The sequence below is a fragment of the Hyla sarda genome, chromosome 1 (assembly GCF_029499605.1).
Source record: "Hyla sarda isolate aHylSar1 chromosome 1, aHylSar1.hap1, whole genome shotgun sequence".
Classification (NCBI taxonomy): Eukaryota; Metazoa; Chordata; class Amphibia; order Anura; family Hylidae; genus Hyla; species Hyla sarda.
This window is the reverse complement of record NC_079189.1, coordinates 59660464-59684205: the sequence shown is the minus strand read 5'-3', so window position 1 is coordinate 59684205 and position 23742 is coordinate 59660464. Positions and strand designations below refer to the sequence as shown.

Below are 23742 nucleotides of genomic sequence, written 5' to 3'. Positions count from 1 at the left end.
CTCCCCTTGCCTACATCTCCCAGCAATCATTGCAGCTCTACCAGCCAGCTCACTCTGAGAGCAGCCCCCACCCTCCTGCTCTGAGCATCAGAGAAAAAAGTTGAGTGTCTGATTGGCTAAGGCTGCACACACCTTCAAGCTAAAGGGAGAATGACTCATCATTGCAGTACAGAAACCACATAGTCTGTCTCTCTCAGGAGAATGGGGGCTGCTTTCAGAGAGGGATTTGGACAGAGTGGATGGCTGGATGATGTCATTGCCTCACTTCATGCATGTAAAAGGGGAAAGTAAACTGCTCTGTAAAGCTAATGAATGATATTTAGACAGTTAAATAGGTTGATGAGATAAAGGATGGGCTATGGGTTTACTTCTCTGGAGTACCCCTTCAAAACCTTAAAGGGAAGCTGTCAATCTGATCTGAAGTCATCATGTTATAGAGCAGGAGGAACTAAGTAGCTATATATATTATATATATATATATATATATATATATATATATATATATATATATATATTTATTATGTATAGTGTTGTGGGCTCATTCTGGACTTAGGAGTCCAGTGAATGGAGCAACTCAGTGACTGAAAACTATCTCTGCATGTATACCTACATGGGGAAGGGAGTCTTTCTCCGATTAGGATCGCCCACTGGAATCCTAACCATAGAAGGAACAGAGATTTCAATCATAAGTCTTTTCCCACAAAACTGTGGAGAATCTGCTCAGCTCCTCTCTTCCAGCTTAAAAAGAAAACTGTCAGCCTGTTCACCCACACTAAACCTTATAAACTGGCTTATAGTGGGGGTGAACAGGAGTCCAATCCTGAGGGGTCACATACTGAAATATGTTCAGTAGGTCCTGAGATATGTCCCCCCAGAACATCCACCGCTGAATTCAGTGAATCGCGCACTGGGGGCAGGGCTTCGCAGGGGTGGGGATTCATCGGCTTGATTTACATATTCATTGTCCGTGACTCCACAACCTAGTGAAGTGGAGTCACTAAGCCCCGCCCCCTGAAAAGCTCCACCCCCACTGCGCGATACACTGAATTCAGCAGTGGATCTTCTGGGGGATATATCTCAGGACCTACTGGACATATTTAAGTAAGTGACCCCTCGTTGGACTCATGTTCACCCCCACTATAACCCAGTGTATAAGGTTTAGTGTGGGTGAACAGGCTGACAGTTTCCCTTTAATAATATGATGCTGGCAGCTTAAATGGAATTTCCACAGTGAAAGGTAGAACTTTTTATATTGGACTGTTCCACGTACCGAAAGCTGGGCCACAACAAATATGGTTGCTATTGTACCTTCTATAGGGAATGTCACCCTACTTTCTCAGATGGGCATGGGTGGCATGCAGTTCACAAGTTTTGTGTTACTATGCTGAGGAGGAAATGAGGGATGTTCTCAGTTCAGTGGTATGTTCTGCCTTAAACTAAAGATCTGAATAATCTGAGACAAACGTATGTTAGTAACAAGCTATCTATCTAACAACATCTTGTTATTCTGTGCACTCCTAGCAATTGGGGTGCGAGACACAAATCAACTATTGGGATCTGATATTTGGAAGGACCTACTAACAATTCAGCTGGAGGAGCAGAAGCTTCATTCATGCCTTTGGACCACATAGGTGCCAGAACAAATTATCTTTGTGTGGGAAATATTATGCTGGTGACTATGCTTTCTAGTATTGTTATGTGGGTTCCCTGATATATGGCGCTATTATTTATACCTTGCCATTTAAGATGCACTTTCTGGTTCCTGGCTTTAGGTGGTGAAGCCAATCTGATTTTGCTATAGGGCCCTATAAATTCTAGTCACACAGCCGCAGGTAGTAGAAGGTTCCCCACATTAGGTAGAAGGAGGTTCCCCACATTAGGTAGTTCTCCCCCCCCCCCCCAGTACTTGCATCGGACCCCCCCCTCACTGATCTGTTAACAATGGCCTATCCCATCGGAGGGCAAGGATAGTGGCAATTATTAGTCTCTATACACATTACGGGGGAGATTTATCTAAACCTGTGCAGAGGAAAAGTTGCTGAGTTGCCCATAGCAACCAATCAGATCGCTTCTTTTATTTTTAACAAGACCTCTGCGAAATTAAAGAAGTGATCTGATTGGTTGCTATGGGCAACTAGGCAACTTTTCCTCTGCACAGGTTTAGATAAATCTCCCCCTATATGTTTAGCAGAATCATTGTTTATGGGGTTTTATTCTAATAAATAGGACCATCGTTGCCTGTGCAGGTACAGTACAGACCAAAAGTTTGGACACACCTTCTCATTCAGAGTTTTCTTTATTTTCATGACTATGAAAATTGTAGATTCACACTGAAGGCATCAAAACTATGAATTAACACATGTGGAATTATATACATAACAAAAAAGTGTGAAACAACTGAAAATATGTCATATTCTAGGTTCTAGCCACCTTTTGCTTTGATTACTGCTTTGCACACTCTTGGCATTCTCTTGATGAGCTTCAAGAGGTAGTCACCTGAAATGGTCTTCCAACAGTCTTGAAGGAGTTCCCAGAGATGCTTAGCACTTGTTGGCCCTTTTGCCTTCATTGGGTTCAGGTCCGGTGACTGTGGAGGCCAGGTCATCTGGCGCAGCACCTCATCACTCTCCTTCTTGGTCAAATAGCCCTTACACAGCCTGGAGGTGTTTGGGGTCATTGTCCTGTTGAAAAATAAATGATGGTCCAACTAAACGCAAACCGGATGGAATAGCAGCCGCTGCAAGATGCTGTGGTAGACATGCTGGTTCAGTTTGCCTTCAATTTTGAATAAATCTCCAACAGTGTCACCAGCAAAGCACCCCCACACCATCACACCTCCTCCCCCACACCATCACACCTCCTCCCCCACACCATCACACCTCCTCCCCCACACCATCACACCTCCTCCCCCACACCATCACACCTCCTCCTCCACACCATCACACCTGTGAAGTGAAAACCATTTCAGGTGACTACCCCATGAAGCTCAACAAGAGAATGCCAAGAGTGTGCAAAGCAGTAATCAAAGCAAAAGGTGGATACTTTGAAGAACCTAGAATATGATATATTTTCACACTTTTTTGTTGTGTATATAATTCCACATGTGTTACTTCATAGTTTTGATGCCTTCAATGTGAATCTACAATTTTCATAGTCATGAAAATAAAGAAAACTCTGAATGAGAAGGTGTGTCCAAACTTTTGGTCTGTACTGTAAATGTTCGTTCCTGCATTACCATACTGGAACATGGGACATCACTTAAGCAGCCAAGATTGTGTATGTATTCTCAGTGTTAGCTTTAAACCCTTAGCTTTAAAGGAAAGCAATTCAATATCCTCAGGGAACTGCTAGAAAGCATCAGCCCTGCTCATATCCTTCAGTTCCTTGTAGTCTTATCTTCAAAGAAATCGCTTTATTAAAGATACAGATGTTGTACAAAGTATCATGGTTTATAGTTCCCCGAAGAGTAGAGACGTGAACAGATAAAAATTATATCTTCCCGGATATCGACATATAAAAAGGGCGCAGCTTCATTTGACACAACATTTACCAGCCATTATGTAAACTGTATGGACGTGTCTGGCCTTTCTGCAGGTAACATACACAGCTCAATATCTTCCAGTTTATTGTAGGAACCCCCACTACCTCATTATCATAGGTGACCTTTATTTACATACCCAAGCGAATGTTCAAGAGGGAGTGGTATTTTCTCGGAGATGTAACATTGTGCAATTATTAAGTTATGGCTGTAGCTTTCCATTGGATTATTAACTATCATACCAGTCCAGGAACAGTAAAGAAAATGAACACATCACTAGGAAGAAGAGGATCCAGACCCGGAAACCAGCATTATTCTTGATGGCCTGCAATAAAACAAAAGAAAGTAAAGGTGGCATAAGGTGGAGAATGAATGACAGCAGACTTAAATTAAAGGGGTACTCCGCCCCTAGACATCTTATCCCCTATCCAAAGGATAGGGGATATGATGTCAGATCGCCGGGGATCCCCACAATATAGCAAGCAGCACCTACCTGTAACTGCTTCTGAAAGCACTGGAGGATCTCAGCCTAATTCCTCCCGACCACGGGAAACGGAAGACCGTGACGTCACGACTCCACCCCCGTGTGATGTCACGCCCCGCCCCCACAATGCAAGTCTATGGGAGGGGGCGTGACATCACACGGGGCGGAATAGTGACATCACGGTCTTCCGTATAGACATTTCTTTCTGCAGACGACGGAATCAGAATTTCCGTGGCAGAAATTCTGCTTTGTAAACAGTTCAGCAGAATCCCATTGGAATCTTCTGCGTAATTCTGCACGGAAATTCTACCATGTGAACATAGCCTAATATTAAGCAGCTACCCCCTCAATAATAGTAGGTATCTGTGTGGTTGTTCATCAGTATTTTGCACCTGTGTGACCTCCCCTTATATAGCATTGTGGCTGATCTGCATCCTGGTGGAAATAAGTGTCTAACCTGCCCTTGTACCAGTGAGTTTGGCCTCTTTCTGTGATTTTTAAAGTAAGATTTCTCTCTATAGAATTTATATATTGTTTAAATGCATAATATATATCTATAATATCTGCATGCAAAATAAAAAAAACAAAACTGCATATTGGCATCTTCTAATGCCGCTTTCTCTCACAGCTTGGTGGTCAATGGGCATCGTAAGGCTATGGAATCAGAGACAGCTCCCTCTGCAATCCTCACAACTATCCCATTTCGATGGCAGATTTTGGCAAACCTTTTCCACAGCCAAGGCTGATGTATACAGATACCGGTGTAATGGATTTAATAAATATAATCATATATATATATTTTAATTGGTATAAAATGTCATATTTTACATCTGCTTAGTTCTTTTGCTCAATACTAGCTGATCTGGCAGAAATCATAAGCCTCTCCCCTCCCCCAGTGTAGCCTGACAATCAAGATTGAATTGTTTGCAGAGAGATAAGGTAATGTCAAAATGACATTTGGATTTTTGGGGAGAAGAACAAGGTTAATAATTGCTTAGCACTTGGAAGCAAAACAAGTTTTGCGCATGACAAAAAACGATGTACACGTATCTTAAACACACGTCACTAATAATTAATCAATAATGTGGGTGGTAATTTATGTTAATTCTGAAGTCTATATAAACCCCTGTGAAATGCTGTAATAAAGAGAAAGAAGGAACTATTTCTATACTGAACAATGTTTCAGTGTGTTATTCACTTACTTCGATGCATGCATCAAATAATAATCGATTTGGACATGGACATACACTAGGTCCTGAAGGAGAGGTCACTGGCACAGAGGTCAGGCCTGATATCAGGGTTCCTATGCCTACGGCTGCACTGTCTGGCCTTGTGGAATCGGCAGGTCAGTTTTGCTGAGCCGCTTGTGATTTGCCCACATATCACACAACAGTTTGTCTTCACTTGAGCCTGTGGCCCCCTGCAGTGCTAGTCTTCTCCTATCTGAGCGGGCAGAGACTGGCAATGAAGTGCGCAGTCAATGACAGTGACAGAGCTGGTTTCTCCCACTGGCGACCTGAAGCATAGTGCTGTAGATTCGCAGCCCTGACGGCTGAAGACAGCTGTCATCTTTACAGTCTACTCATCCATCAAACTCGCATCCTCTATTCATTCGGCAGACGCTTTTAGGAAAAGCAGGATTTAAAAATTCTCGTGAATTAATTGTGGCGGATTTATTTCCGTCACACATTAAAGTGTTACTTGTAGCCTCGTTCCTGTCTCTGCAAGGGGTGAGATATGTCGGCTATCCAGGAAATTATCTTGAAGTGCAAGTACGACCTTAGGGAGAAATCTGAAACCATCAGTAATAAGTGAACTGCTATTACATGTAGGCTGTCAGATATACAAGATGGGAGTAAAGGAAGATATGGCTGGGCAATCTAGCAGCAAAATACAGCAAAGTATGAAGGTTTCCTAAGCTTTGAACTTTGTATGTGACCAGTATAAGGTTACAAGTGTAAGGTCATGTTCATACAGTAAAAAAATAAATTTAAAAGAGGTAATTCTAAAAGAGGTTCTATTTTATTTTGCTGTTCAGCTGAGGGTAGAAAAACTGGCAGGCAGTGATAGATCATATCACAAGAATCCTTTTAATTTAGAACCTAACACTACGTGTTTTGGGGCATAGGAGCCCCTTCGTCAGGTGTACTAGCATGCATGATACATAAGTTATCGCAAAAGACGTCCATCTTTTTAGGGGTTAACAGCGGCTTTTCTACTGTGTTTGAACATGGCCTAAGACCTAGTAGTGCACCTTTGTTTTTCCTGTAGTTGGAAAGGACCTATGATAAAGATCCGGATGGCATCTCTATGTGACACTGACATAGCTGGTCTCTTACTCTATAGATCAGTGTTTCCAACAAGGGTGCCTCCAGCTGTTGCAAAACTACAACTCCCAGTATGCTGGGAGTTGTAGCTTTGCAACAGCTGGGGACACCCTGGTTGGGAAACCCAGAAATATGGGAGAGACAGACATATCTGTTATTCTTAATGTATTTCCAGTTAAACTATTAGCCAGGAAGTGAACAGCCGGTCCTTGAATATGATGTGCTTGAAGCAGAAGAAAATGGGCAAGAGGAATCCAAAGACTATGGACTAATTGTGATGGACAGATGAACGGGTCAAAGCATTTCCTTGTGGAGTGTTCTTGGTATGCAGAGGATAGTATCTACCTAAAGTGCACCAAGGAAGGACAACCAGTGAATCCGCAACAGATTAGGGGTGCTGAAAAGTTACAGAGGCGAATGGGAGTGAAAACCAGCACCGGTCTGTCTGATCCCAAAGAAGAGTTACTGTAGCAGAAATTACTAAACAGGTTTCTAGAGTCCCCTAAATAGAGAATAATAAGTAGCACCATTTAGCATACTCAGTGCCCATTAGGGAAGAATCACATAAGAAATACCCCTGGACATAAGGGGCACGACATCAAAAACAGAGAAAGGATTCTCCAGCTTTATAAATACAAGTTTTTATGTATGAAACATCCGAAACACGTTGGTTTGAATTTTAATTATTCATAACTTCACATGTGACCCTAAATTCTCATTTATTCCCAAAGGGCAATAAGTGAGTGACATGCTGGCTCCGTGGTCAGCTAGGCATATATGATGTGTGCAATTTTCCGAGGCACAGTTTGAGGTCGTCTTGCAGCCATGGATAATGCTGCATAATATCATCCAAAACGTGTCGGCTGACTTTAAAAAAATGAAATTTTGATTTCTTTTTACGTAGCTGAAGAGTCCTTTGTTATTGGTTTAAAAAAAAAGGTCCTGCTGACTATGATACAAATGCATGAGGACACACAGAGCCCCTCTGTTACGTGTATGGGGCTGTGTAGCTGCACACCTATTGGAAAGCCCAGAATTGCCTACGCTGGGCACATGAATATCAGAACTGAACCACAGAACAATAGAATAAAGTTTGATGAATTGTTTTTATTATTTGCGAGGAGAAGGGAAGAAGACAAGCTGGCAGAGGCAGGGCTCATTCACACCACGTTCTAGGTATACGGCAGCCAGATCCCATTCACTTCAATGAGCCGGACAGAGTCAGCTAGCGATTCTGGTCGGCTCATTTCTGAACATTATCTGGTTTTGTTGCCGGACTGAATATCCTGGGTCTGGCAGTGGCTGGTTTTTAAATTCTCCTGCCGGATCTGGCTGCCGTATACCCAAAACAAGGTGTGAATGCACCCTGATCTGGGGAATGTTCTGTTGAAATATCAAGGACCTAGCATCATGTAGATGTCACCATTTCATATGCCACCTACCTATACACTGTACAGACCAAGTCACCCACTTCATGAAAGTACTATTCCAGAACAGCAGGGCCCTCTTAACAGGATAAAACCCCCACACTAAAAAAAATTGTTCAGGAATGAGGAACATGACAAAGATCAAGGTGTTGACTTGGCCCCCAAATTCCCCACATCTTAAAGGGGTACTCCGGTCTTTTTAAGTCAACTGGCTCCAGAAAGTTAAACAGATTTGTAAATTACTTCTATTAAAAATCTTAATCCTTTCAGTACTTATTAGCAGCTGTATACTATAGGGGACATTCTTTTCTCTCTGAATTTCCTTTCTGTCTGACCACAGTGCTCTCTGTTGACACCTATGTCCGTATCAGGAACGCTCCAGAGCAGGAGAAAATCCCCATAGCAAACCTATGCTGCTTTGGACAGTTAATGAGACAGAGGTGTCAGCAGAGAGCACTGTGCTCAGATAGAAAAGAAATTCAAAAAGAAAAGAATTTCCTCTATAGTATACAGCTGCTAATAAGTACTGGAAGGATTAAGATTTTTTAATAGAAGTAATTTACAAATCTTAACCACACCTCAAGGACGATACACAGTGAACAAGAATTGTAGACAGTTTGATTGATAGAAATGCAAAATTTATTATACAATGTTATTCACAATATAAAATCAATTTAAAATTAAATTAATAAAACATCACTAGACTGATAGAGCAATAATATATATAATATTTAACCATTGGGCCCTAATGGTATATATAGGTGGAAATAGCACTGCTGTTAGGTTATCGGCCGGTTATCCGGCATAAACTGTTAGTCCGGCAATAGTGTGAAAACTGTCTTTGGTTAACAGACTAAGCTGTTCAAGAATATTAAGGGATTAGTTGTCTCTCACCCTGACCGCTGGTCTCCGTACTGCGAAGGGCCAAAGATGGTAAAATTGATGTGGTAGACATTGATTGGAATTCGTCTAGCAGCGGGGCTCTGGCATGGAGCTCCCACGACGGAGGTCCGTAGCGGCGGCGTCCGGCTGTGTTGGTATCTGACCTCGGTTTGATCAGCCAGATCAGGATCCTTGTGCAGATGGTAGCGTGTGAGGCAAATCTGCTGGTGAGACTCCCAGCTGATGCAATTGATGGATAAGTGGCTTATTTCAATGGGTGTGCCGGCTTCTGGAGGAGAAGTGCGTTTTTCTAATGCTCTAGTTCAGACAGTGTATAAACCTAAATGTGTTTCAGGGTACTCAAATCGACCCCTTCTTCAGTAGACACCTCCGTCGTGGGAGCTCCATGCCAGAGCCCCGCTGCTAGACGAATTCCAATCAACGTCTACCACATCAATTTTACCATCTTTGGCCCGTCGCAGTAAGGAGACCAGCGGACAGGGTGAGAGACAACTAATCCCTTAATATTCTTGAACAGCTTAGTCTGTTAACCAAAGACCGTTTTCACACTATTGCCGGACTAACAGTTTATGCCGGATAACCGGCCGATAACCTAACAGCAGTACTATTTCCACCTATATATACCATTAGGGCCCAATGGTAAAATATTATATATATTATTGCTCTATCAGTCTAGTGATGTTTTATTAATTTAATTTTAAATTGATTTTATATTGTGTATAACATTGTATAATAAATTTTGCATTTCTATCAATCAAACTGTCTACAATTCTTGTTCACTGTGTATCGTCCTTGAGGTGTGGTTAATATATTATTACTACGGTATTTTATATTATTGGTGATCAGTGGGGACTGATCTTTTTAACCACATATACCTCGGACGTGGGTTGTGAGCTGCACACATCAGTTTTCTTTTAATTTACAAATCTGTTTAACATTCTGGCACCAGTTTAAAAAAATAAATAAAAATAAAACACATGTTTTCCACCGGAGTACCCCTTTAATCTGATGGACCTGTGGGATGTGCTGAAAAAACAAGCCCGACCCACAAAGTCCATGCCTCAATGGAATATATATTATATGTATTAATTTTCTTTATTTCTTCTACGTTACTAAGAATGAAGCTACGATAAACAAGACCCAAACAGGAGATAAACCGAGAGTATGTCCTATAATAATGCGCCTTTCAGAAGCATATTGCTGGTTATGTTCCTTTGTGATAAGCTTCAGTAGCAAAATACAATGTTCACGGTAAAGGAAACATTCAGACGTGTGTGTGGAGTGTCGCCAAGGTTATTGCTTTTAATGGCAGCGTTCCTGGAGGTGCCAGCAATCACTCCTCGGGCAGGTATAGATGTTGTGTAAAGTGGAGTATAATTGTATGTTCTGGGAATCGTGCATCCTCCGTGCACACACAACATAATGCATTTCCAAGAAAGAGACGCGGTTCAGGCTGATTACCCTGAAATGGGCATATAGAGCATTAATTGTTTATTATGCGGAATGCTGGCTGCTGTGTGACAAGTGGGAGATGGCAACACACAAAAAACACACACACATCCGCCACCTCCAGGCACCTAAACACGATTACAGTGCGGATGGCTATGGCCGGGAATATTACCTCTCGTATATCTTCGTTTCCTTCTTTGATATTTTCTGTGGCGCCCACCACTAGCTGATGGATACTGTCAATCTCTGTTTCCTGCCAGATGAGAGGAAGCAAAATAAGTATTAACCCATTAATCCATTATGATGGCTATAATAACCTCTCTTTACAAAAGGATGAGAAACTAAAAACATCACCTCCCATAGGCCTAAATGTGAAGCGTACATTACATTTTCAGCTATTATATCATTATGCTTCTCATACGTTTCTTAGGCTGCGTTCACACGGCTGTCTAGACCCGCTCCGTTCTTCTCCCGTCAAAAATAAAAACGGACTTTCAATAAAACGGACACTAACGGATGTTATCCATTTGTATCGGTTATTGTTCAGTTAAAAAAAACAAAAAAAATAAGAAAATGTTTTGTTCTGAGCATGCTCAGAAGTAAAAACTGATCAAAAAACGGATGTAAACGGATGACATTAAAGGCTCATCTGTTTTCCATAGACTTCAATGTTAAATTTACTGTATCCGCTTTTTTTCTTCAGTTTTTTGATGGAAGAAAAAAATACTGTATGCGCTGTTTTTTTCGAAGATTTAAAAAAAAAAAACGAAATGAGTGCAGACGGGTACAAACGGATGTAAATGTATTGTAAAAAAAAATCCCATTGATATGAATGGGATTATTTTAGAACCGTTTTTAGTCGGTTTACAGCCTGCAAGAACGGAAACGAAACGGGGATAAAAAAAAAAAAAAAGAAACGGGGACAGACGGCTGTGTGAATGCACCCTTAGAGGTTCTTTGCCTATATTCTACAGCCATGGTAGGAAAAGACCAGAGGAATATGCAGTGTGAGCACCGTGTAGCTTCTGTTGACCCCCTCGCTGCTTTCTGTCAGTTGCAGAGACTGGTTGCTACGAAGCTGCTGTATAACAACCTCATATAAAAGACTGCATATCGCTGGCAACTAGACCAGCGTTTCCCAACTAGTGCGCCTCCAGCTGTTGCAAAACTACAACTCCCAGCATGCCCGGGCAGCCAAAGGCTGCCCGGGCATGCTGGGAGTTGTAGTTTTGCAACAGCTGGAGGCACACTAGTTAGGAAACGCTGAACTAGACTGACAGCTGTGTAGTTAGGCTGTCTCTATGCTAAGGAAAAACATCTTGGCAGTAGTCACATGACAGCATTCAACAACATCTCAGACTGAGCTAGTAACTAGAGAGGAGCGAACTTACAGTAAATTCGATTCGTCACGAACTTCTCGGCTCGGCAGTTGATGACTTTTCCTGCATAAATTAGTTCAGCTTTCAGGTGCTCCCATGGGCTGGAAAAGGTGGATACAGTCCTAGGAGACTCTTTCCTAGGACTGTATCCACCTTTTCCAGCCCACCGGAGCACCTGAAAGCTGAACTAATTTATGCAGGATAAGTAATCAACTGCCGAGCCGTGAAGTTCGTGACGAATCGAATTTACTGTAAGTTCGCTCATCTCTACTATTAACCTGTAATGGACATAGAAGCCCCCCCCCCCTACCATTGACAGGGGCAGCCCTGGCACCCCCATAACAGTATCTACAAAGTCCTTCATAGTAGTGACAGGACCCTCCATCATAGTGATAGTAACAGTGCTCTCCATAGCATGGGTGTGGGATGAATCTCGAATTATATTTTGAGAAATTGTGGTAATATTAGTGTGAAATGCTGCTTAAAGAGTAACTGCCACCATGTGAATGCCTTCTTATGCTCCTGCTATGTCCCTATCTTCATACCTGTCCCCATCTGTGTTTTTATTTTTCTAATTTCTCCCCAAGCATTTCTTCTGTTATTCCCTTATTATACTTACTCACTGCCTGTGAGCTTTCTCCGGCTGAAGGGGGGGGGGGGGGGGGGGGGGGGGTTACCAGCAGGCGTGAAGTCAGCTGAAGCCTGCCGGGTAACACTTCTGCCCTTCTGCAGGGGGGCGGGAACAAAAGCCAGTGTATACTATAGTCCGTGCGCGCCGCACACAGCACTCGCTCCCACCTGCCTGATTGACAGGCGGGGAGCGACAGCTGTGCAGGGCAGCACCGATGTCCCACCCCACAAGCACTTACGGACTTTGGACTTGTGCCAGTCCGGCACAAGTGCGAAGGCTATGTGGGAAGTGGAGGGAGATATAGAAGGGAGACCCCTAGTGGTTGAAACAACATTGAAATTGTGATTTTTTTTAAACACAAGATAAATGACAAAGATTGATAACTTTACACGAGGAAAAATATATCAAAAGTTTTATTTGATGACAGGTACTCTTTAAAGGGTTTAGCCAGGAAAAATCTTTTTTTGTATATATCAACTGGCTCCAGAAAGTTAAACAGATTTGTAAATTACTTCTATTAAAAAATCTTAATCCTTTCAGTACTTATGAGCTGCTGAAGTTGAAGTCGAAGTGCTCTCTGATTATACCTGTCTTGGGAACTGTCCAGAGTAGAAGCAAATCCCCATAGCAAACCTCTTCTACTCTGTGCAGTTCCCGAGACAAGCAGAGATGTCAGCAGAGAGCACTGTTGCCAGACAGAAAAGAACAACTCAACTTCAGTAGCTGATAATTATTGGAAGGATTAAGATTTTTTAATAGAAGAAATTTACAAATCTGTTTAACTTTCTGGAGCCAGTTGATATCATTTTGATATAATTTTTTTCCTGGAATACCCCTTTAATGAAGATGTCCAGTGGTAATAAACGTATCCGCTATTCGCAGGATAGGTGATAAGTGTCTGATCAGGGGGGGTCCGATTGCTGGGACCGCCACGATCTCCATACGGGACCCCGTCACTGCTGTGTTAGAGCATGTTTCATACCCAGCACGTCAGCTGGTTGAAACACGCCCCCTCCATTTATCTTTATGGGAGAGGCAAATGCTGCGTCTCCGCCTCTCCCATAGAGATGAATAGAGGGGGTGTGTTTGGACCAGTTGACCTGCTGTGTGCAAAACGTCACACACACAAGCTGAGCCGGGGCCCCATACGGGAGATCGCAGGGGTCCCAGCAGTCGGACACTTATAACTATATTACCGCTGGACATCTTAAAAAAAAAAAACACAAGGCACGTGCAGCTCCAGCTTCCGCCATAAAGACACAGGAGGCCTCATTTCACAGAAGACGTGACTGGAGGAGCCTCTGTGATAATGCGGCAGCTTCATTAACTGCAGTGCTGAACATTACTTCACACGCTCAATCTGCTTGTACCATACTTACTAGCAATGAGGGATTCATTTAGCACTAGTGCAGATAAGACGCACTCCCAGCATTAAGAGGCACATAACTAGGTACCTCCAGCCGGGAAGGGAAATGGCGCGATGCAGTAATTATCACAACGGTAATAGCCAGATGTCCAAGTCCTGACAAACCCAGAGTTAACTCTTTACACATTGAGGTGCTAGAACAGCAGTCTCCAAACTACAACTCTTATGCCCAAAGGCTGTCAGAGCATGAAGAGAGGTTGTGGTCTTATAACAGCTGGCGCATGCTGTGCAAACACAATGCTGGGGTATGTGACCACTATTCGTGGCTTCCTAACAGATTTATTTTGTCATCTGATCTAGTAATGACAGGGAGAATTAATTGTTATGGGCAGAACTGTCCAGTCTCCGCGCCGTCTCCAATATGCCCTTGCGCTGAATGCCTGGGATGGAAAGGTTGCCAGGGACATGCTTGACAAGTGTCAAGCAGAGAATCATTAACAACCGGACTGTCTCATGTGACTAGAGGTTCACCATGATTTCTATAAGGAAAATCCTTTTATCCTATAATCTGCAATATTCTAAAACTATCCAACGATTCAGAGTACAACCTACAATAGGATGCCAATCTCTATCACTGCCTTATGACCCGGAATATATCTGAAGAAAAAACTGTCCAATAATCCGGAATCTCTCCTACCAGATTAGTGTATAATTCCTGGATAAATGGAATTTTACTATGTACAAATAAATAAATTTTATGTTTTATATATTTATTTCTTAATATCCCCCCAACAATACAGAATATCTAACAATCCACCATTGATGCTGGAACTGCTGGTGTAAAACGGTCTCCACTAAGATAAACTACACTAAAACCTCTTTCAGGTGGTCTTCTCAAAGAATATGGTCCCAATGCACAATGTCTGGTGGACTGTACAATGGTACAATGTCTGGTGGACTGTACAATGGTACAATGTCTGGTGGACTGTACAATGGTACAATGTCTGGTGGACTGTACAATGGTACAATGTATGGTGGACTGTACAATGGTACAATGTATGGTGGACTGTACAATGGTACAATGTCTGGTGGACTGTACAATGGTACAATGTCTGGTGGACTGTACAATGGTACAATGTCTGGTGGACTGTACAATGGTACAATGTATGGTGGACTGTACAATGGTACAATGTATGGTGGACTGTACAATGGTACAATGTATGGTGGACTGTACAATGGTACAATGTATGGTGGACTGTACAATGTTACAATGTATGGTGGACTGTACAATGTTACAATGTATGGTGGACTGTACAATGGTACAATGTATGGTGGACTGTACAATGGTACAATGTATGGTGGACTGTACAATGGTACAATGTATGGTGGACTGTACAATGGTACAATGTATGGTGGACTGTACAATGTCTGGTGGACTGTACAATGGTACAATGTCTGGTGGACTGTACAATGGTACAATGTCTGGTGGACTGTACAATGTCTGGTGGACTGTACAATGGTACAATGTATGGTGGACTGTACAATGGTACAATGTCTGGTGGACTGTACAATGGTACAATGTATGGTGGACTGTACAATGGTACAATGTATGGTGGACTGTACAATGGTACAATGTATGGTGGACTGTACAATGGTACAATGTATGGTGGACTGTACAATGGTACAATGTATGGTGGACTGTACAATGGTACAATGTATGGTGGACTGTACAATGGTACAATGTCTGGTGGACTGTACAATGGTACAATGTCTGGTGGACTGTACAATGGTACAATGTCTGGTGGACTGTACAATGGTACAATGTCTGGTGGACTGTACAATGGTACAATGTCTGGTGGACTGTACAATGGTACAATGTCTGGTGGACTGTACAATGGTACAATGTCTGGTGGACTGTACAATGGTACAATGTCTGGTGGACTGTACAATGGTACAATGTCTGGTGGACTGTACAATGGTACAATGTCTGGTGGACTGTACAATGGTACAATGTATGGTGGACTGAAAAGGCATCATAAAAAAGGCGGTCTTATTAAAGAGGTGGTCTTCTGGACAGGTTTCACTGTACAGAACCAAATGGATAGATATGTGTAATAGATAGATGAGGCATAAAAAACGGTTTTGTGGAGCCGCTGCACAACAAGAACCGGAAGCGAGGACTCGAGCAGCACAGGACAATAAAATGTTTTTATTGGTATAACGGGGACAACGTGTTGTCCCTGTTATACCAATAAAAATATTTTATTGTCCTGTGCTGCTCGAGTCCTCGCTTTATGTTCTTGTTGTGCAGCGGCTCCGCAAAACCGTTTTTTACGCCTCATCTGTCTACCATTACCATCGGCCCCCATTATTGTGGCCCGATACCAGTAGGAGCGCAGCAGCCAACTAATTGACCCAGCCCACGGCTATACAAGGTGGGTATCTCACTGTGGTGTGGTGAAGGGCACACATCAGCAGATACCCCTCATCAGGGAGCGCCAGCTGTGTTTTTTATCCTTCTCCAAGCATGCGTAATAGATGAAAGTTTACTGTGAATCCAATGTGTATGGAGGGCTCAAGACAAGGTGAGGTGGGGGGGGGGGGGAGGGGAGATGGGGTGAAAGGATCAGGCAATCATGAATATGCAGCAAAAATGCATCATTGTTAAGCAAAGCATGCATATTTATAAGAGGAAACAGTGAAGGTTGCTGTCAGCTGAAAAAGTAGTCTAATGCATATGGCCCCTATAGGTAATATTATGACTTCTATTCCAAGATGTTTTTCTTTTATTCCAAGCTGCTAAAGAGGTATTCCAAGAATTTTTTTTTTGCTGAAGTTGAGTTGTTCTATTTTGTCTGACAACAGTGCTCTCTGCTGACACCTCTGCTTGTCTTGGGAAATGTCCAGAGAAGGAGCAAATCCCCATAGCAAACCTCGAATGCTTCGGACAGTTCCTGAGGCTAGCAGAGGTGTCCGCAGAGAGCACTGTTGTCAGAAAAGAACAACTTAACTTCAGCTGCTGATAATTACTGGAAGGATTAAGATTTTTTAATTGACGTAATTTGAAAACCTGTTTAACTTTCTGGAGCCAGATATATATAGATATCTATATATATAAAACTCAATGTGTATGTGTGTGTGTATGTATGTGTGTATGATCCAGCATCACGTCCAAACGGCTAAAGATATTAACATGAAACTTGGCACACATGTTACTTATATGTCAAAAACAAACATAGGATAGGTGATTTAACCCTTACTCACCCCCATTTGCCAGGGTCAGGGTTTTTTGTTTAAAGTCCCATACAAGTCTATGGGAACTTCCAAACGACTGGAGATATTTCGACAATACTTGGTCACATGTTACTTATATGTCCACTTAAAATATAGGATAGTTAATTTAACCCTTAACTACCCCCATTTGTGAGGGTCGGGTTTTTGTTAAAAGTCCCATGCAAATCAATGGGAAATGTATGTTCCCACATAACTTCTGTACGGCTGGAGATATTTCAATACCTGGTACACATATTACGGGACGGGATAGGAGGTCAGGATATGAGGTCGGGATATGAGGTCAGGGATAGGAGGACGGGATAGGAGGACGGGATAGGAGGACGGGATAGGAGGACGGGATAGGAGGACGGGATAGGAGGAAGGGATAGGAGGAAGGGATAGGAGGAAGGGATAGGAGGACGGGATAGGAGGACGGGATAGGAGGTCAGGATATGAGGACGGGATAGGAGGTCGATATAGGAGGTAGAGATAGAAGGACGGGATAGGAAGTCGGAATAGGAGGTCTGGATAGGAGGACGGGATAGGAGGACGGGATAGGAGGACGGGATAGGAGGATGGGATAGAAGGATGAGATATTGGATTGGGATATGACAACAATATATGAGGACGGGATATGAAGTCAAAAGCTTCCTCCTCTGTTTATTTTCCTCCCCAACAAGGATTAGAAAGGAAAAAAACGGGTAACACCGGGTACTCAGCTAGTATATATATATATATATATAAAACTCAATGTGTGTGTGTATGTATGTCCCAGCATCACATCCAAACCACTAAAGATATTAACATGAAACTTGGCACACATGTTACTTATATCTCAACAACAAACATATGATATGTAATTTAACCCTTACTCACTCCCATTTGCCAGGGGGCGGGGTTTTGTTTAAAGTCCTATACAAGTCTATGGGAAATATAGGTTACTGCATAACTTCCAAACGGCTGGAGATATTTCAAAAATACTTGGTCACATGTTACTTCAATGTCCACTTAAAATATAGGATAGTTAATTTAACCCTTCACTACCCCCATTTGTGAGGGTCGGGGTTTTTGTTTAAAGTCCCATGCAAATCAATGGGAAATGTATGTTCCCACATAACTTCCGTACGGCTGGAGATCTTTCAATAATACCTAGTACACATATTCCTTATATGTAAAAAAAAAACAAAAAACATATAATTAAATTTATTTCCTACACCCTTATATAAAAGATGGGTTTGGGGGCGTGGCCTGGCTGCCATGGTGTATGGTCGCAAACTAACAGAGCTCCGTGCACTTTATTAGCATTGAGGAGGTAATAGGAAATATCGCCAAACATGGACATCACATCCATCACCGCCGGCACAGAGATACTTGGATTAGTGAGTGACAGGTTAACGTCATCTGCATATAAGGAAATGACGTGTTCTCTGCCTCCAATCTTGACCCCTGAAATGGTAGAGTTTTGACGGACAGCCTGCGCCAGCGGTTCCATCGACAAAATATACAGGAGTGGCGATAGGGGGCACCCCTGACGGGACCCATTTGTGGTAGACTGTAGAATTAGCTTCTAAAACCATTCTTCTGTGGTATTACACACCGGATCGCTTAAGCAACATGTATCAAGATACCTCAGACCGCTGCTGGAGAGGATGTGGCTCTAGGGGTACCCTCTTACATATCCTATGGTTCTGCCCCAAGTTACAACCCTTCTGGTCTTCCTGCACCCAGATATTGCAAGAGCTCTTTGGTAGTCATGTCCCTTGGTCTCCTCAAGCAGTATTACTCTTTCTTTACATACGTAGCCTGCCCAAAGACTATCAGGATTTATATTGCATTATATGTATGTTGGCTAAAATTGCGGTAGAGAGCAACTGGAAAACCACAACAGTGCCCACTGTAGAAATATTACTTAATAAAATACAACTGACCTACGCTTATGAGAAGATTATAGCGCAAGGTGCAGGTAGACTGTCTTCATTTAATTTACATTGGCAACAATGGTCCTTGTCCCCACATTGCAGGGATAATTGATATCTCAAGGGTTTAGTCTCCCCGGCGTATTAGCCTTTAGGAAACAACTTAACTACACCCATTCACTGTTCATCGTTTGCAGTACAATGAGTTCATTATGTTTTCGACCTCATAAATATGGTACATGCGCATGACTGTACTATCTTTTCTTTTTAGTAGGCAACTGTGTAGACTACCTTGTATTTCGGATAGCGAAGATACCATGGTGTTACCTTGTTTGACTTTTGTTTGACCTTTGTTTGGACTCTGTTGTCCATGTTTCAGGATTGTATTGAGCCTGACATGATTGTACTTTCCCGTCTCTGCTCGGTTAGAGATCTGTACAAACAATCCTCTGTTTATTTGTTGTAAACTTGAATTTTTTTTTCAATAAACAACTATTTACAAAAAATAAATAAAAGATGGGTTTTTGTTTCAAGTCCCATGCAAGTATATGGGACTTCCAGTACCTTACTCCACAAGCTTCGCTCTGCATCTCACAAAGACACGCCCACTGTTTACGCCCCACCCAATGTATTATCTACCCTTTTTATGCATTGGTCTGGCTTGCAAATCACGCCCACTCACACAAAACCACGTCCCCTTCTATTTTCAGCTTACAATATCTTCATCACAAATCAGTCCAACCTGAGGACAGGATATGAGGATGGGACATAAGGAAGGGCTATGGGGTCGGGATATGAGGACGGGCTATAGGGTCGGGATAGGAGGTCGGGATAGGAGGTCGGCATAGGAGGTCGGGATACGAGGTCGGGATACGAGGTCGGGATACGAGGACGGGATACGAGGACGGGATACGAGGACGGGATACGAGGACGGGATACGAGGACGGGATACGAGGACGGGATACGAGGACGGGATACGAGGACGGGATACGAGGACGGGATACGAGGACGGGATACGAGGACGGGATACGAGGACGGGATACGAGGACGGGATACGAGGACGGGATACGAGGACGGGATACGAGGACGGGCTACGACAACAATATAGGAGGATGGGATATGAAGTAAAAAGCTTCCTCCTTTGTTGTTTTTCCTCCCTAACAAGGATTAGGAAGGAAAAAAATCGGGCAACGCCTCGTACTTAGCTAGTATAAATAAATTAGGAATCGCCATAATCGTACTGACCCACATAATAAATATAATGTAATTTTACTTTACAGCGAATGCCATAAACGCCATGTACATAATGTTAAATCTAGAAAAATTCTAGGTATGTCAAAAAAAAGCAATCTTAGAATTCATCAGTCAAAGCGCTCCAAAATTATTACCACAAAAGGAAAAACATAGGGCAGCTTTGAAAAATAGGGCCAGTTATTAACCCCTGGACCCGGGGTTTTCCTCTTTTTGCACTTTCGTTTTTTCCTCCTTACCTTTAAAAAAATCATAATCCTTTAAATTTTACACCTAAAAATCCATATGATGGCTTATTTGTTGTGCCACCAATTCTACTTTGTAATGACATCAGTAATTTTACCCAAAAATCTACGCCAAAACGGAAAAAAAAATCATTGTGTGACAAAATTTAAGAAAAAATGCATTTTTGTAAATTTGGGGGCTTCCGTTTCTACGTAGTATATTTTTCAGTAAAAATGACATCTTACCTTTATTCTTTGGGTTCCTACAATTAAAATGATACCCTACTTATATAGTTTTGCTTTTGTCGGACTTCTGGAAAAAATCATAACTACATGCAGGAAAATGTATACGTTTAAAATTGTCATTTTCTGACCCCTATAACTTTTTTATTTTTCCGCATATGGGGCGTTAGGAGAGCTAATTTTTTGCGCCGTGAACTGAAGTTTTTAGCGGTACCATTTTTGTATTGATCGCTTTTTATTATAATACATTATTTTGCACTTTGGAACCACGGGCAGGCCCGACCCGCTATGATGAGGGGCCACGCCATGGCCCAGCTTAATAGAACGGGAGCGGACTCATGACGTACAGGTACACCGAGTCCTTAAGGAGGTTAAGGTAAAAACAACCCTGCATCATTAAAGGGTTAAACAGCATTTCCTGTACAAACTTCATTATATAAAGGATCTCATCATAATATATATTATGTGTAAGTAATAGTTATATCATATTTTATTACACTTTGTTCAGAATTTAACCACTTTGGGTAAAATAAGAAATCTATTTTTTATATATGCACTGGTATTTCACATTGCTGCAGACATTTTTCTTCCATATGTTTATTCTGAACACTATGGTCGCGACATCATCATGATGATGTCACAGTACTGACCTAGGGTATCTACAGGCTGACCGGCTGGCTGAGTCCTTTGAGGGTTATAGACAGAGGAGTGAAGATGGTGCTGACTGAGCTAGAGATGGACTTTGTGATGGTGGTTGCAGTTATAATGATGTTTATCATTAGCTGTGTGGTGAATTACATCTGGTAAGTTATTGTCATCATTTATTTATTCTAGTTGTCTTTACTCTGTAAATTGCTGTTGGGAAAAGGCGCCTTCCAATAAGAGAGACCTGGAGCAGTTTGCAAAGGAAGAGTGGTCCAACATTCCGGCTGAGAGGTGTATGAAGCTTATTGATGGTTATAGAAAGCGACTATGCTGGGAGTTGTAGTTTTGCAGCGGCTGAAGGCACCCTGGTTGTGAAACACTGCTCTAGCTTGACAAGTGTTTTCCTTGACTAGATGCAGTTCACTTCTTATTTTACCTGCTGAAGCACCCTCTCAGTGAATATTTCTTGAAGTCTGGATATTTCAACCACCTTTCCTTCTATTTGCCTGTAAAACAAAACAACAACAAAATATAAGGCTTCTTGAGTATAATAAAAGAGGAACTCAAGCCAAATAAACAAAATGTCAGAGTACATCTCTCTCGATATAAAAAGTATTATGTCTAAACAGTTATTGATATAAAACTTCATAAGGATAAAAAAAAGGTCAAATCTACAGCTGCGTTCACATTGCGATTTACGACTGAGTGGCAGAAAGATGATTTTTGAAGCGCAAATTGGCTGCAGTTGTATCTGTGCACGGATGCTACTTTCTCCTATGAGCCGCACGGACCAGATCGTAGTCAGCTAGTCATTACGTTCAGGTCATTTGACGCCTCCATCTGATTTTTGACTCGCGGCTAACCATGATTTTCAGTCTAACCACAGTGCTCTCTGCTGCCACCTCTGTTTGTGTCAGAAATTGTCCAGAGCAGGAGGGGTTTGCTATGGGGATTTTCTCCTGCTCTGGATAGTTCCTGACATGGACAGAGGTGTCAGCAGAGAGACTGTGGTTAGACTACACAACTTCCTCTGAAGAATACAGCAGCTGATAAGTACAGGAAGGATTAAGATATTTAAATAGAAGCAATTTATAAATCTGTATGACTTTCTGTAACCAGTCGATACCCAGAGATCCCCTTTACGCAATGCAGCCTGCTTAAAGGATTTTCCTAAACAACTGCTGTGAAGAGAACTGCAATACGGCCCCATTCACATGAATGCAACTGTGCTGCAATTCAGCATATGATCCAGTGTTTCATAATCACTGTGCCTCCAGCTGTTGCGAAACTAAACTACCAGCATGCCCAGACAGCGAAAGGCTTTCCAGGCATGCTGGGAGTTGTAGTTTTGCAACAGCTGGAGTCACCCTGGTTGGGAAACACCGATATGACCTGAAGAGCTGCTGTTCACAGTCCTAACATTAGGTCATACCCTATCTTTATGCCATAATGTAACAGGATGCAAATATCCCTCAAGAGCATACCTGTTTCAGATGACTTTTCAGGATAAGCTGCCCTGTGTGCGTATGTATGAAAAGCAGCACTATTTTCTGGTCATATGTATATGGCATTTTTTAGCAGATTTCTGCTCTGCAGGCTTCATGTATAATCTGCAGTTCTCCCAGAGCTGATGGGCAGAGCTCACTCCTCCCCCTGTCAATAGACTTGCATTGCTTATCTTGCAGACACAGTACAAAGCTGAGTCAATTTTTTGGCCAGCAGATGGTGGTAGGGAGAGGGAAGGGGTTTGAAGGAAAAAAAAAAAAAAAAAAAAAGCATTTCTGTCTAATACCGTGGATTACAAAGTTTCTTATATTTTCTTGTACTATTGATCCATGCATAGTTTGTTCAAATGACAGTGCCTATTTAAAAGGAGCCCCCCAAAATCCAAAACATCTTATTTGTCCTTTCCCATTATGTATTTATACAGTAAGACAATAAGATTGTGAATTCAAAGAGAAAAAAAAACAGACATGGTCGCACATCTACAACTTGCACAGTCCTAGACTTCTCAGAAAAATTTATTAAAGGGGTTATCCACCATAAGGTGATTTTAGTACGTACCTGGCAGACAGTAATGGACATACTTAGGAAGGATCTGCGCTTGTCTTGGGGCTAAATGGTTATGTCGTGAGATTACCATAATACTGTGGCAAGCTTTTTGTGAACTGGTATTTCCTGTTTGAGTTTTCTTTTTTGCCTACAAATCCCATAATTCCATTTTCCTCCCTCCCACACCTCAGCAACCCCACCCATTGAAACATAAATGAGCTGCAGCCATTCAAAAGACCTGTGGTTTTCAATCAGGGTGCCTACAGCTGTTGCATTAGTTGCAGATTGATCTCTCTCCCACCAAGCGATCCCTCCACCCATTGAAGCAGACAGGCTCCCTGTCATCAGCTGACTAGTGATGTCAGGTCTCGGTCGCATTGCAACCTGGGAAAAATCTGAGACAACAGTCATTCTGTATGCTGCTAAAAATAAATATTGGGGTGAAAATCACATAAGAATTTTGAGAAAACCGTCACACACAGGTACAGACACTATATTATGAACTACACTAACTTTACAGCCCCTGTAGCATAGCCAGATAAAAATAAATCCTGGAATACCCCTTTAAACTAACAGTTTATTAGTGGCTGTTAATGTACTTGATGATCGTGAAGTGCAAACCCACTAGCCACGT

The 23742-nt window shown here is 42.2% G+C and overlaps 1 protein-coding gene and 1 long non-coding RNA gene across 2 annotated transcripts in view; one reads left to right on the top strand and one right to left on the bottom strand.

Moving 5' to 3' along the window:
- Positions 1–3130: 3130 nt before the first annotated feature.
- Positions 3131–23742, bottom strand: part of STX18 (syntaxin 18) — a 211789-nt gene continuing 191177 nt past the window's right edge. Inside the window, exons 9-11 of the mRNA XM_056555133.1 lie at positions 21493–21562; positions 10301–10381; positions 3131–3863 (exon numbers count right to left, since the gene is read on the bottom strand). Coding sequence (XP_056411108.1) covers positions 3768–3863; positions 10301–10381; positions 21493–21562 — 247 coding nt within the window. The 3' untranslated portion in view covers positions 3131–3767. The remainder of the gene's footprint in view (positions 3864–10300; positions 10382–21492; positions 21563–23742) is intronic.
- LOC130354412 (uncharacterized) overlaps positions 21120–23742 on the top strand; it is a 97010-nt gene continuing 94387 nt past the window's right edge. The window contains exon 1 of the long non-coding RNA XR_008888444.1: positions 21120–21214. This is a non-coding gene — a long non-coding RNA (uncharacterized LOC130354412). The remainder of the gene's footprint in view (positions 21215–23742) is intronic.